At 48.2% G+C, this 13764-nt stretch overlaps 1 protein-coding gene across 1 annotated transcript in view; it reads right to left on the bottom strand.

Annotated features, from left to right (window-relative positions):
• Positions 1-13764, bottom strand: part of ttn.2 (titin, tandem duplicate 2) — a 229072-nt gene that overhangs the window by 72906 nt on the left and 142402 nt on the right. Inside the window, 28 exon segments of the mRNA XM_037790082.1 lie at positions 93-222; positions 333-514; positions 609-917; positions 1126-1240; positions 2089-2403; positions 2842-3068; positions 3451-3759; positions 3881-4180; positions 4266-4559; positions 4662-4946; positions 5068-5245; positions 7706-7824; positions 8140-8282; positions 8386-8542; positions 8636-8938; positions 9412-9963; positions 10054-10356; positions 10445-10625; positions 10723-10841; positions 10929-11053; positions 11403-11556; positions 11649-11954; positions 12034-12230; positions 12348-12453; positions 12530-12829; positions 12911-13210; positions 13294-13409; positions 13496-13682. Of these exon segments, the coding sequence (XP_037646010.1) occupies positions 93-222; positions 333-514; positions 609-917; positions 1126-1240; positions 2089-2403; positions 2842-3068; positions 3451-3759; positions 3881-4180; positions 4266-4559; positions 4662-4946; positions 5068-5245; positions 7706-7824; positions 8140-8282; positions 8386-8542; positions 8636-8938; positions 9412-9963; positions 10054-10356; positions 10445-10625; positions 10723-10841; positions 10929-11053; positions 11403-11556; positions 11649-11954; positions 12034-12230; positions 12348-12453; positions 12530-12829; positions 12911-13210; positions 13294-13409; positions 13496-13682 (6312 nt within the window).

Here is a 13764-nt window from a genome sequence, read left to right as displayed (position 1 = left end):
CTGCAACAGCCGGGAGGAATATCACAGTCAGAGATCCGAGAACAAAGCCAACACTCACTCCAACGTACTATATACCAACAACGTAGACACACCGAGGACGTTGACAAAGACGTTGACGTGTTTCTGTCCGGACTTGTTCTTGGCGGTGATGTTGTAGCGTCCAGAGTGGCTCCTCAGACTGACGGGGATGCTCACAATGGACGTGGTGTCTGTGGACTCAACCTGAATACAAGAAAACAGTTTGAACATTCGACCTTGATAGCAGATAGTGTTCTATAAACTGTACAACTTTCTTCGTAAATATGAGTATAGAAGAAAGATGCAGGTCTCACCGCGGAGTCCACAGGCAGGGTGTGCAGCTTGTTCTTCTTGTGCGTCTTGGCTTTGCCATAAAAGTCCCAGGTTACCTTGGGAACAGGGCGGCCAGTGATGGTGGCGGGGATCGTGATCGGATCTCCAGCACGGATGTACAACAGGTCGTCGACGATTAAGTCGATGGAGATGGAAGGACCGACTGCAGAGTAAGAAAACATCAGGACATCAGTACAAACTTCTGGGATAAAGATTAACATCTATTTATTGAATTGAGACTTTAAAGTGTGACATACGCTGGACGTCCTCAATCAGAACCTCGTCGGTGCGGGGGCTGGGGTCGGAGTCGCCAATGTCGTTGACGGCGATGACCCTGAAGTGGTAGCGTTTCAGCTCGCGGAGGCTGGGCATGGTGAACTCGGTGGTGGGGATGAGGGAGTCGTGGTCGTTCACACTCACCCACCCTGATGAGCCCTCATCCTGGATCTGGATGATGTAGCCCTTGACGGGGCTTCCTCCGTCCCTCTCTGGTGGCTTCCAGGACAGCTTGACGCTGTACTTGTTCTTATCAACCACCACGGGGGCGGTGGGCATGCTTGGAGGAGCTGGAGTGGAGAGCAGCGGTTTGTAAGAATAGTATCCAGTTTGGGAAAATCAAATTCATCATCTTCCAAAACACAGAGGACCCAGTCTGTCCCAGACTACCGATCTGGATTAATAACGGTGATTTGGGTTGTTTTGGTATTATATATAAACATTCATTTTGGTATGTAGGGCTTATTTATTATCCAACGCCTGTTGTTTTATACTCACTGAGTGGATCGACGGCAAAGGCAGAGTCGGATGGTCCGCTGAACGGTCCAGTTCCTGCAGAATTGGTGGCAGCAACCCTGAACTCGTACTCTGTTCCTTCGATCAGACGCATCACCTGGGAGACACAGAAAGATGAGTGGATTCAACAGACTTCCTGTAGCTAGCGGGTCTTCTTAAAGGATTGTGAAGGATCTTCCTAATGGCCTGTGACAGAACATCCTGAAGGTCTGTGAAGGACCTTCTTAAAAGATCTTCGACAGACCTTTTTTTTAAAGTCTATAATGGAATTTTCTAAATGTTTGCGATGGACCCTCCCAAATGTCCGCAACAGACCATCCTGAAGGTTTTTGATGGACTATTCTAAAAGGTCTGTAACAGACCCTTTAAAGGTTTGTGATGGACCTTCCTAAAGGTCTATAAAGGACCATCCTAAAGGTTTCTGATAGATCATTCTATGGGTCAAAGACCTTTTAAAAGGTCTGTAAAGGACTTCTTAAAAGGTCTTTGACAGACCTTTTTTAAAGTTTATAATAGAATTTTATAAAGATTTGTCATGGACCTTTCCAAAGGTCTGCAACAGACCAGAGCTGAAGGTCTACAAAGGACCACCCTAAAGGTTCTTGGATAGATAATTCTAAAGGTCTGTAACAGACCTTTGTAAAGGTTTGTGATGGACCTCTCTAACTCTCTCCAATGGGCCTACCTAAAGGCCTGGATGAAGCATCCTAAATGCTCAGTCCACGTTCAGGAAAGATCTGAGATAGATCTTAGAAGTCTTTCATGGACCTTCCTTACCGGGACAGTGTGTAGGATTTGGTGACATCTAGTGGTTGCAGGTTGCAACCAACTGAGCACCCCTCCACTCACTCCTCCCTTTCTAAGACTGCGGTAACTTGAGCCACCGAGTGCAAAAACCTATGGTAACTCCGCGGTGCTAACAGAGACAAAGCCCCGGCAGCTCACCTGGTACTCCCAGCCTTTCGTGCCCCTCTTGGTGACCGGTCCCTTGTTACTTTTGGCCCAGTAGTCGGTGCCTTTCTCCCTCTTCTCCAGCCAGTAGCTGACGATCGCAGAGCCGCCGTTGTCTCTGGGAGGCTGCCAGGTCAGGGTCATGGAGGTCTTGGAGTACTCTGTGATGGTTGGTTTCTCTGGTGGGCCAGGAAGGCCAAATGGGTCCATGATCAAGACTTCCTCCGTCACACAGGGGTCAGATATACCGTAGCGATTCTGAGCTTTGACCCGGAACAGGTAGGACTTGTTGGTGTCCAGTTCCCAGACCTGCAGGACAGGGAAGTGGTGATCTCATTAGAGTCAAGTAGGGCTTTACAAGACAACCCTGTTATTATTATTATTATCATTATTATCATTATTATCATTATCATTATTATCATTATCATTATTATTATTATTATTATTATTATTATTATTATCATTATTATCATTATCATTATTATCATTATTATTATTATTATTATCATTATTATTATTATCATTATTATTATCATTATTATCATTATTATTATATTATTATCATTATTATTATTATCATTATTATTATCATTATTATTATTATTATTATTATTATTATTATTATTATCATTATTATTATTATCATTATTATCATTATTATCATTATTATTATTATTGTTGTTGTTGTTGTTATTATCATTATTATCATTATTATTATTATTATTGTTGTTATTATCAGGATCATACCCCAAATTTCTTGTCGATGACGCTGTTGTTAACCGCCTCCCACTGTGGTTCAGCTGGAGCTTCCTGTCCCTCTCCCACTGCTGGTTGCTCCGTCCCCACTTCCTTCTTCTCAACAATGTAGTTGGTGAGCGCGCTGCCACCATCTTCCAACGGTGCGTCCCACCGGAGGAAGCAAGACTTCGCCCTGATGTTGGACACGCTCACATTCCTGGGTGGAAGTGGTCGGTCTGAGAGGAGGGCAGAATCAAGTTAGTACATACTCCATTTTACTGACTAATAAGCAGCAGGCGAGGCGGATGGGCCCGGTTCATTTACGACTACTGGCTACAGATATTTCAGAGTCGTGGTCGGGGCCATAGATTCTAACTTACTGATATTTCAGAGTCGTGGTCGGGGCCATAGATTCTAACTTACTGATATTTCAGAGTCGTGGTCGGGGCCATAGATTCTAACTTACTGATATTTCAGAGTCGTGGTCGGGGCCATAGATTCTAACTTACTGATATTTCAGAGCCGTGGTCCGGGCCCTCCCTTAAATCGCCTACTGCTAATAAGCACATCCTGTGTTTTCTGCCTCTGAATGAGTCGATGAGGCGTGTTTCGACTCACCCAGTACCGTGACGTAGGTGGTGTGCTTGGCTGAACCCATGGTGTTGGTGGCAGTCACGGTGTAGCTGCCGCGGTCCCTCCGGTTGGTCGACGGGATGGACAGCTTGGTCTTTGCGTTCAACCTGCCGGTCACCTCCGTCTCAATCAGAAGAGTCTCAGTGGGCTTCTCGATCACCACGTCGTCCTTGGACCACTCGATCTTGGGGACGGGGAGGCCCAGGATGTCGGCAGGCATCTCGATGGGCTCGCCCTTCATCACGGTGATGCTGTCGCCCTTGAAGTGGATCAGCATGTGGACCTCAGGAGACACTGAGAGGGACAGGACGGGAACAAATCAGCACACAAAGAAAGACACTATTAGCATCCCTAATTTATTTTTAATACATCAAGAAAAATCTGCTGTGGTCCCAATCAAATCATTTGGCCTTACCTTCGTCGTCTATGATGATCACGGCCATCGGGATGGATGGCTCGCTCTCTCCCAATACGTTAGTACACTTGATCCTGAATTCATACTGCCAGTCCTCTTCCAAGCCCTCCACAGTCATGGTCATGTCAGGGCAGATCACCGTATTGCAGGGCTCGAAGGCCTGCTGGTCCTGCCTCTTCTTCTCAACAAAGTAGCCGAGGACGGGGCTGCCGCCGTCATTACGAGGTGGCTTCCAGGTCAATGTGACGGAGTTCTTGGTGCGCTCGGTGTAGTGGAACTTCTCGGGGTATGATGGTGGGCCTGCAGAACCACAAATTAGTTTTTAAGTCTCGGTTTGCTCACGAGAGAGAATTTTAGGCACTGAATCATTGATTTTAGGACTCACTCAGTGGGTCAACAGCCTTGATGGGTCCAAGCTCCCAGGCCGGGCCGAGGCCGTACTTGTTCCTGGCCATGACGCGGAACATGTACTCCTGTTCCGCCACGATGTTCGCGCACTCGCACTTGGACGAGATGGTTTCAACGGGCTGCCTCCACGTGTGCCCCTTGGCGTCTCTTCGCTCCACGATGAAGCCAGTCAGGTCGCTGCCTCCGTCGTCTACCGGGTCGTCCCAGTTCAGGAAGATCATCTTGCGAGTGATGACGATGGGCTTCAGGTCCGTGACGAGTCCGGGGACATCTGAAGATGAAAACAACAGTATCCTTCTGTGTCCAATTTTTATTTCATAACACCCAATTCATTTATCAAGTCTTGCCACGCCTTCCTGGACATTCCACTCACCCATGACATCCACTCTGCACCAGGCATTCTTGGTGCCGCTGGGGTTGCAAGCGGAGATGCCGTATCTGCCGCAGTCCTTCCTCTGGACGTTCATGATAGAAACGACGCTGTCGTTGCCCTCGGTGAGGATCTCCACGCGGTCTTTGTCAGGCTTTTTGCCGTCCTTGGTCCAATCGATGCACGGGTAGGGCTTACCTGTGACTGTGGCGGGTAAACGGAGTGTCTCTCCAGCTCTGACGATCAAGCCGTCCTTGAAAGACAGGTCCATTTCAATCAGCGGCAACTCTGTGGAGGGCAACCAAGGAAAGACGCAAATACTTTGCATGAAACAACAAATTGACCTAATTAAATCCCAATTTCAGCCTCTTTTATTATTTGCTCCGACTTGCTGTTTTTGTCGGCTGACCTGCAGGATTCTTGACGAACACGGACTCTGTGAATCCTGGCGTTCCCTCTCCGGCAGAGTTGCAGCCGATGACTCTGACCATGTACTTGGCTCCCTCACGGACTCCATAGATGGTGAAGGCCCGGGTCTTCACCATCCGCTCTGTGGCCCTGGACCAGTCATTGGTACCAGCCATGACCTGAAGAACACCACGGAAAACAAAGAAACATTACGCCCCGGACACACAGGGAACGTCATGAGCACGTGGCGGCTGCATGAATCACCCGTCGGGTGTTCACACCAGCTGCGTTTCTGCTGCTATCAGCTCTTTCTTTCTACATAGAGTTTGCCTTTTAATGGCCATTTAATTTCACTATACGACGATACGATACAATAATACTTTATTGTCAGACAGGTCTGAAATGTGTTGTGCATAACAGCAGTTCCATTTGCAACATCACAAAAAGGACAAAGACAAGAAACAAGAATACGTACATTTAAACATTACAATCACAGAAGACGATATTCAGGGCCCTTTAACGTACGTTTGATCTGGGATTAGGCTCCATATTTAGTTTTAGGATTGACAGGTGTACAAAAGAGTGCTTCAGTCTAACCTTATTAAATCGTGGAACCCTGTATCTCTGATTTGGTAACAATTGATATTCACTGTTCAGAACATGGTTGGGGTCAGAGACGATGGTGTTAGTCAGCCTTAAGATGTTATTATGAGAGGCTAATTCATAGAGTTTCTCAAGGGGTTGACCTACTATCTTTGAGCAGATTTTCATTTGGTGAAGCAGTTTTGACTTTAAAGTAGTGGACAAACTCTTGTACCATGTAGTATAACAATACTGTAGAACAACTCATAATCACAGAAGTAAAAAACAGAAGAAGAATTTGTTTACTCGCCCCAAAAGACCTGAGGCGGCGGAGAAAGTCAATTCTTTGTTTAGTCTTTTTACAGACAAATTCAATGTGGTCTTTCCAAGATAACAGATGATCAATCATTACTCCCAAATATTTATATGAAAATAACTGCTGGATTTTTTCGTTATGAATAACAATAGGAACTTTATGAGAGTCAGATGGTGACTCTTGTGTTAATCTTAAGAGCATTGCTGTCACTCCACTCGAAAAGAGGCATACCAGTGAATCAAATAGGGATTCAGTTCCCGCTGGACCATTTTTGACACCAAGATGTCTGTCTGTATTGTATTGAAGGCTGATGAAGGTTTTTGGTTTGTCTAAATGTTTCGTAATAATATGAACCAGAGTGGCAACAGCGTCTTCTGTACCACAACCTTAACCCTTAAACCTTAAGCTTATATGCAAATTGATATGGATCGAGTTTGTCTTTTGTTGTACTGACAAGATATTGGAGCAGAATTCTTTCTAGAGATTTCATAATCACTGAGGTAAGGGCTATTGGTCTGAAATCCTTGTGTTCTTTAGGACATGATATTTTGGGTAAAGGTTTTATGTGCACAGTTTTCCATGACAGAGGTACAGTGTGCGTGTCTACGGAAGCCTGAAAGATTGGTTGCCACACTGGTGCCAGCTCGGTTGCAAAGTTCTTCAGAAGGAAAGCGCTGCATTCATCCGGTCCAGCAGCTTTCTTGGAATTTGTACACCGAAATGTTTTCCTAACATTTTCGACAGTGATGACAATTCTGTCTGAGGTAGTTGGTATAATAATTTTAAGTATTTCAGTGCACTTATCAGAACTGTCTAGTGATTCCAATCTGGTAAAGAAAGTGTTTAGGTCGTTGGCAAAGCAAAATTCATTATCTGTCACAATAGGTTTAGTTGGAGATGACATTCCTGTCATAGATTTCATGGTATCCCACACCTTTTTGGAGTTATTAGCTTTAAAGGGATCTTCCAGAAGCTGTCTGTGTGCCAGTTTTGCTTTCCTCGATTTGATTTTGAGCTCTTTTTTCTTTTCTGATAAATATCATTTATATTTATTTTAGACAGAGAAAGGTTAAGAAACGTGTGGTAATTTGTAAATAATAGTAATAATCCACAATTAAAACCCCGTACTATATTCATTCATGGAGCTCTGCAAGTCACTGCATGTTCTACAACACTGTCCGGCACATATTTCAGAATAAAAGCCTCGTGTTAACAAATGAAGGAATTTTGTCCACAGAAAAACCCTTGAGGGCTTTTATTTTGAAATGAAAGCAAGAAGCGTTGATTTAAAAATAAGTCTTTACTTTTTTTTCATCTCTGTAACATATTCTACAGATAGAGACATGTCAACTGTAGTAATGTTGCTGATATGATGTTAATATACAGTCAATAGATCACTTTCACTGTCTGTTGTTGCTGTGAGACGCGCGGCACGCATCAAAAATAGGCGAGACCTCGAATCTCTAGAAGAGACGCAGTTGAGACGCGTCTCACGCGGGCAGTGTGAGACGCGTCTCACGTGGGCAGTGTGACTGCTCTGTTAACACAAACGCCGGAATAAAAAACATCAGGTAACGCAGCTGCCACGCGCTGCTGACGTTCCTGGTGTGTTTCAGGCTTTAGTCTGAACTGAGATCCAGACAGTGTTGAGGTCATGAGTTGAGAAAAGTCTCATTGACAAATGTGAACCTGCGGCTACAGCGAGGCAGGAAGCTGATGATAGGTGACTTGATGATCTGACCTTATCCAAGTGGTATCCCAGGATCTCTCCTCCACCGTTGTCGGCAGGTGGGTCCCACTCCACGTCGATGGAGTTGCCGGTGGTCGCTGCCACTCGGGCGATTGGAGGTCCAGGAGGTACTACAGTGTCACAAATCAACACAGATGGGACATGTTACCTCTTAGACTGACTCTGTGTCCATGGACAGAAGTGTCCTGAATCTTATGGCGCATTCACATCAAGAGCAAAGAGAACTTTTTAATATATGAATTCAAAGCAAAGAGGCGAATATGATGCTTACTGCATGACTCTAGCTTTCTGATTAGCAGTTTGGTAAAGTATTTCAAATATGTAATTATTCAGAGGAAAGAAAGACCACATGGAGACGACCAGTTAAGACAACGAGGCGTTGATCAGAGTCGCGCTGAACACAGGTTTAAGAAGAGTGTACGTACAGATGAGAGCCTGGGCCGTCTTGGGATCGGAGGGGGGGCTGAACTTTCCGGGGCCGGCCTGGTTTTCAGCCGCCACCCTGAAGATGTACGTCAGCCCCTCCATCAGACCTTCAACGTTCAGCTCGGTGTTGGGGACGACGTCCCTGAAGAACAGCAAAGAGATATTTTAGTAAAATGGTATCGATGTGTTTTGATATTTCCTCTCACGTTAAACTCAGATAGAAAACAGGTTTAGTGTTTCCTCACCTGTTGACACGCGCCCAGTGTGAGCTGTTGATCTCGCGGCGCTCCACCCAGTATCCCACGATGGGGCTGCCTTTGTCGTCTGGCGCGTTCCATTTGACCAGCATGCTGTTGGCCGTGATGTCATCAATCTCTGGCTTATCGGGAGCCTCGGGAGGTTCTGAGGAGGACGGAAGGGACCAAAATCACAAAATGAATATGAACACAAACAATAGCTTAGCTCGTAGCGTGAACAGGAGCGATGATTAAATACCGAAAGGATTCTTGGCGATGAGCGGTTTGGAGACGCAGTGCGGACCGGGGCCGAACTTGTTCTCGGCCACGACCCTGAAGAGGTACTCCTTCTTCTCGATGAGTTTGGGCACCAGGTAGCGGCACCCTCTCAGCGTAGAGGTGACGCAGCTATAGCCGATCTCCAGCTTGGAGTTGTCCTTCTTCTCCAGAGTGTAGTTGAGGATCTCGCTGCCGCCGTCGTCTAGAGGAGGATCCCACTTACAAATCACCGAGTTCTTCCTCACCTCCTCGAATCTGAAGTTCACCGGAGGCCCCGGAGTATCTGTGGACAGACGGAACCGCCATGTTTTTACTCGTCAAATATAAGAAAGAGAGTTTTACCGAACCTGCACCGGCTGCGATAATAACGCATTAACACAAATGAACACATATGAAACTACAAAAACCTGATGAATCCTTCGGTACCAACCAGGTCATACCAGCTTGTTGCGAAAGAGGGTCAATAACGCTCCAAACTTGCGCTAAATTTTGTCTCAACCAGCAGCTTAGTTTACAAGCATTTTAAGATATGTGGCAAACTAAGCAAAACCGTTAACCTACATATAGATTGCTTTTCATTTTAGCTCCTACAGCCGAGGGTTATGTTGCGCCGATACTTTACGATAATGACAAAAACGCTCTGTAGTCTACACCGAGGCATTAGGCATTTAGCTGCGTGGCCCCGTTTAATATCGGGTTTTCGGTAACCATCCCTAAATAAAAAGAGTTACCACAAAGAATAGAAATAGATCTCACCAAGCACGTTGACGTCGCAGGTCGCCGAGGCTCTGCCGTGGTCGTTCTCCAACTTCACCGTGTAGACGCCATGGTCGGCGCGGTACGAGTCCCGGATGATGATGGAGGACACGCCCCTGCGGCTGTCGTTGATCACCAGACGTTCGTTTATCGTCGGGTAGTCGGTATCCTCCACCTCTGGCTCTGCTGTCACCTCCTCCTTCTTTTCCTCCTCCTTCTTCTCATCCTCCTTCTTCTCCTCTCCCTCCTTTTTCTCCTCTCCCTCCTTTTTCTCCTCTCCCTCCTTCTTCTCCTCTCCTTCCTTCTTCTCGGCCTCTCCTTCCTCCTTTTTCACCTCCTCCTTCTTCACCTCCTCTTTCTTCTCCACCTTCTTCTTCAGGGGTTTCTCGGGTCTCTTGCGGAGCGTCTCGGGTCGGATCCGCTGGTTGTTCCAGTACCAGGTGATCTCAGGGTACGGCGAGCCGGAGATGTTGGCGTCCAGGCAGATCTCATAGCCGCGCTTCACCTCGAGACCGGACTGCAGGCTGCCGCTCAGGAACACCTTCGGAGGATCTGAGAGAGAACACATTATTATTATTATTATTAGTATTATGAGACACGAGAGTCCATCTGAACATCTCAGCATCCTGACGGCGTCCTCACCAACAGCGGACGAGATCTTGACGAAGGGCGTAGCGCGTGATGGCTCGCTGACCCCGGCGGCGTTCTCTGCTTTGACTCTGAAGGTGTACATCTTGCCCTCATTCAGCCCTCTGACGGTGTAGGACACGACAGGCACCAGGAAATCGTTGCACCGCTCCCACTTGTCCTCGCCCTTCTGCTGCTTCTCCAGGACGTAGCCCATGATCTTGGCGCCGCCGTCGTACATTGGAGGCTTCCAGGTCAGGGTGATGGTGTTGGATGTGGGGTTGTGGGTCTCTACATCCACCGGGGGGTCGGGAATGTCTGGGACGAGAGATTTCAGGTTTTTTTACACACTTACAAATTTGTGGAGTAATTAGTACCAAACAGCAGATGTCCGTTTTTTTCTTACGTTTCTGGTCCTCGGCGATGACCGGGTTGCGGAGCTCGATGAACTCTCCTCCCCCGATCTTGTTGACGGCCTGGACTCTGAAGTAGTACTCTCCGTTGGGGATCAGGTCTTTGACGTTCCAGGTCAGCTTGTTCTCTCCGGACATCATGTTGACGTATGTCCTCCTGCCAGCCTCACGCCGCTGCACACACAACAAACAACAGAAACATCAGTTTCCAACCGTTCAGGCCCCGGTGTCCGATTTAAAATAAAATAAAAAATACGCCGCCGTGTCGGACCTGCATGACGTAGTGAACGATGGGGCTGCCGCCGTCGTACTCTGGAGGATCCCAGGACACTTTGCAGGAGCTCTTTGTGATCTCAGAGGCCGCGATTTCCTTACATTGACCAGGAAGACCTGAAGACAGAAAGAGAGGCGTGTTGATCAGAAACCCTGGAGATCTACGTGATAACGTGAAAAACGTGGACGTGTGTGATGGCGTACCGATGACTTTGACGTTGATGGTGGCGCTGGCGGCTCCCAGTTTGTTCTCCAGAGTCACTTTGTATTGTCCGGCGTCAGGATGAATGCTGCTGTCGACCTCCAGGTGACAGGAAGTATACTCCTTCCTGTTGGACACAAACAATCCCTTCAGTCACTGCTGCTCGCACCAGACCACCAAAGACCCGGATTCACAGATACAGGAGCGTTTTATAATCTTAGGATTATTCTGAATTAAACCTCTGATGTTGAATTAAAGCTGAAATAATCAGAGATATCACATTCACGAGAATGGACCGGACAGACGGAGGCATAACAAACATCACCACAAATAAAGATGAAACCGATTCATAGATGAAATGTCCGATATATCTGGAATATTGATTGATATAAAAAAAACAATTCAGTTGGTGCCTTCTTGTTTCGTGTCTGATCTTTAGTATTTCCTTCCTGGAGGAGATGAACTGCCACGCTGACCTGAAGCCGAGGCGGTCGTCGGCCTTTATCTCCTTGCCGTCTTTGTGCCAGGTGATTCTGGGCGACGGGACGGCTCTGAAGGGAACCGGGATGTGCAGCTTCTCTGTTTCCACGACAACCAGGTCCAGAGTCTGGAAGTCCAGCGTCGGGTTACCTGGAAACACGGGAACACAGTTAACTCGATGATTCACAAAACGCCAAAGAGGAAAAAATGTGGCGTTTAAGCCCGGCGGACGACGCTCTTACAGTCGGACTCTTTGGCGAAGACGTTCTCGGAGATGTCGGAGGGCTCGCTGACTCCGATGGAGTTGATGGCCCTCACTCTCAGGATGTACTCCTTCTCGGGGACCACGCCCTCCTCCACGCGGTACTTCAGCTCCTTCACCGGGCGGGAGTTGACCCTCATCCACTTCTCCGTCCCGGCCGCACACATCTCGATATGGTAGCCCGAGATTTGGCAGCCGCCATCCCTCTGGGGCGGCTTCCAGGCGATGGAAAGGAAGTCGCGGCTGGCTCCGGTCACGTGCAGCTCAACGGGCGGCGATGGGACGCCTGGAGGGGAACAGGACGGACGGAGTTAGACTCTTTCTCTATGGCGGTTATTTAAAGAATAACTCATTACTGGACCAACCTGTCGGGTCCTCGATGGTGAGGATCTCGGTGGGTTCACTCGGATGGCCGATGCCGGCCTCGTTCTCGGCGCAGACCTGGAACTGGACCTCGGTTCCCTCGATGACGTCGGTCACTCTGTACTTACAGTCTGGACCCGAAGTCTTACCGCATTTCACCCAGCGAGTTCCAAGCTTCTCCTTCTTCTCAATGGAATACCTGAGGGGCGGAGTCAGCGACAGGTAAACAAACCTTCATACTGGAGCACCGCCGCTGCCCAAACTTACAAATCTCTTGCCAATAAAGTTTTAGATGAAAAAAAAAAGAAAAACCTACTTGAGGATTGGTCTGCCACCGTCGTTTTTAGGCGCCTCCCACTGCAGGTCCACGTATCTCTTGGTCAAAGCAATGACGGTGAGGGCGTACGGTGGCCCGGGAGTAGCTGAAACAAGAATAAATCTTATTATCTTCGCCCTCCTGATTCAAAAAGTGCGTCTCCAAACTGCTCTCTAACTTACTGAAAGTGTCTTTGGCGAGCACAGAGTCCTCCAGCTCGCAGAACGGTCCGAGGCCAACGGCGTTCTCGGCCGCGACGCGGAACACGTAGAGCGATCCTTCGTTGAGCGGCGTCACAGTGTACTTCAGCTCCTTGACTGTGGTGTCGACGGTCTGCCAGCCTTTACGCTTGGCGTCGCGCTTCTCCACCACGTAGTTGGTGATGCGCGAGCCTCCGTCGCGCTCGGGTGCCGTCCACTTCAGGTCGGCGCTGTTCCTGCAGATGTTGGCGACGTCCAGCCAGCGAGGAGCCGTAGGAGGATCTGAGGAGATGGAGACAAAGATTCTTTAACGTCGGCTCTCACAGATCTACACGTTGTGTCTGTTCTGGACTGATTTCTTACTGAGTCTCTCTTTGCAGAGCACGGGGTCGCTGGGCTCGCTGGGTTCGCTCTCGCCCGCCACGTTAACGGCACGCACCCTGAACGAGTACTCCTGCTTCTCCATCAGGCCCTTCAGGAAGTGCTCCAGGATGTTGATGTTCTCCGCCACGCGGATCCAGTCCGTGGTGCCGCTCTTCAGCATCTCAATGATGTAGCCGTCGATCTTTGCTCCGCCGTCGTGCTCCGGTTTGGTCCACATCAGGAAGCAGGAGGTCTTCGCCACATCCTTCACCGTGGGCTTACCGGGAGGCCATGGAGGATCTGGAAGAGTGACACCACCATGTTTTTTTAAATGCTTGGAAACAATTTTAGACGCAACTAAAGAGAGCAGGTGAATGTTGTACCCATAGGATCTTTGACGAGGATCTGGTCTGTCTCCTTGCTGGGTTTTCCAGTTCCTGCCAGATTCTCAGCCAGGACTCTGAACTTGTACTTCTTCCTGGTGGGAAGACCTTTGACCCTGCAGAGGAAAACACGTCATGTCAACACGCTGAAATCTAACAAAGACGCAGAACTCATCAGAGACAGTAGAGCAGGAAGACTCGCCTGTAGTTGGTGTCTGTGATGGGCAGCTTGTTGCATCTGATCCACTTGTCGTGTTCCGGTTCGTGTCGCTCCACCCAGTACCCGGTGATGGGGCTTCCTCCATCCTCATCGGGCTCGTACCAGGCCAGGCTCACAGAGTCCTTGGCGATGTCCGAAGCCTCCAGCTTGTAAGGAGCTCCAGGAGTGTCTGAGGACAAGATGGGAGGGACGAGGTTAGTCCCAGTTGATCCAACATATCATACCTGATCAAGACAGTAGGGCAATACGGC

The sequence above is a fragment of the Sebastes umbrosus genome, chromosome 13, assembly GCF_015220745.1.
Source record: "Sebastes umbrosus isolate fSebUmb1 chromosome 13, fSebUmb1.pri, whole genome shotgun sequence".
Classification (NCBI taxonomy): domain Eukaryota; kingdom Metazoa; phylum Chordata; class Actinopteri; order Perciformes; family Sebastidae; genus Sebastes; species Sebastes umbrosus.
The sequence above is the reverse complement of the archived record's forward strand: the minus strand, read 5'-3'. Positions and strand labels throughout refer to the sequence as shown.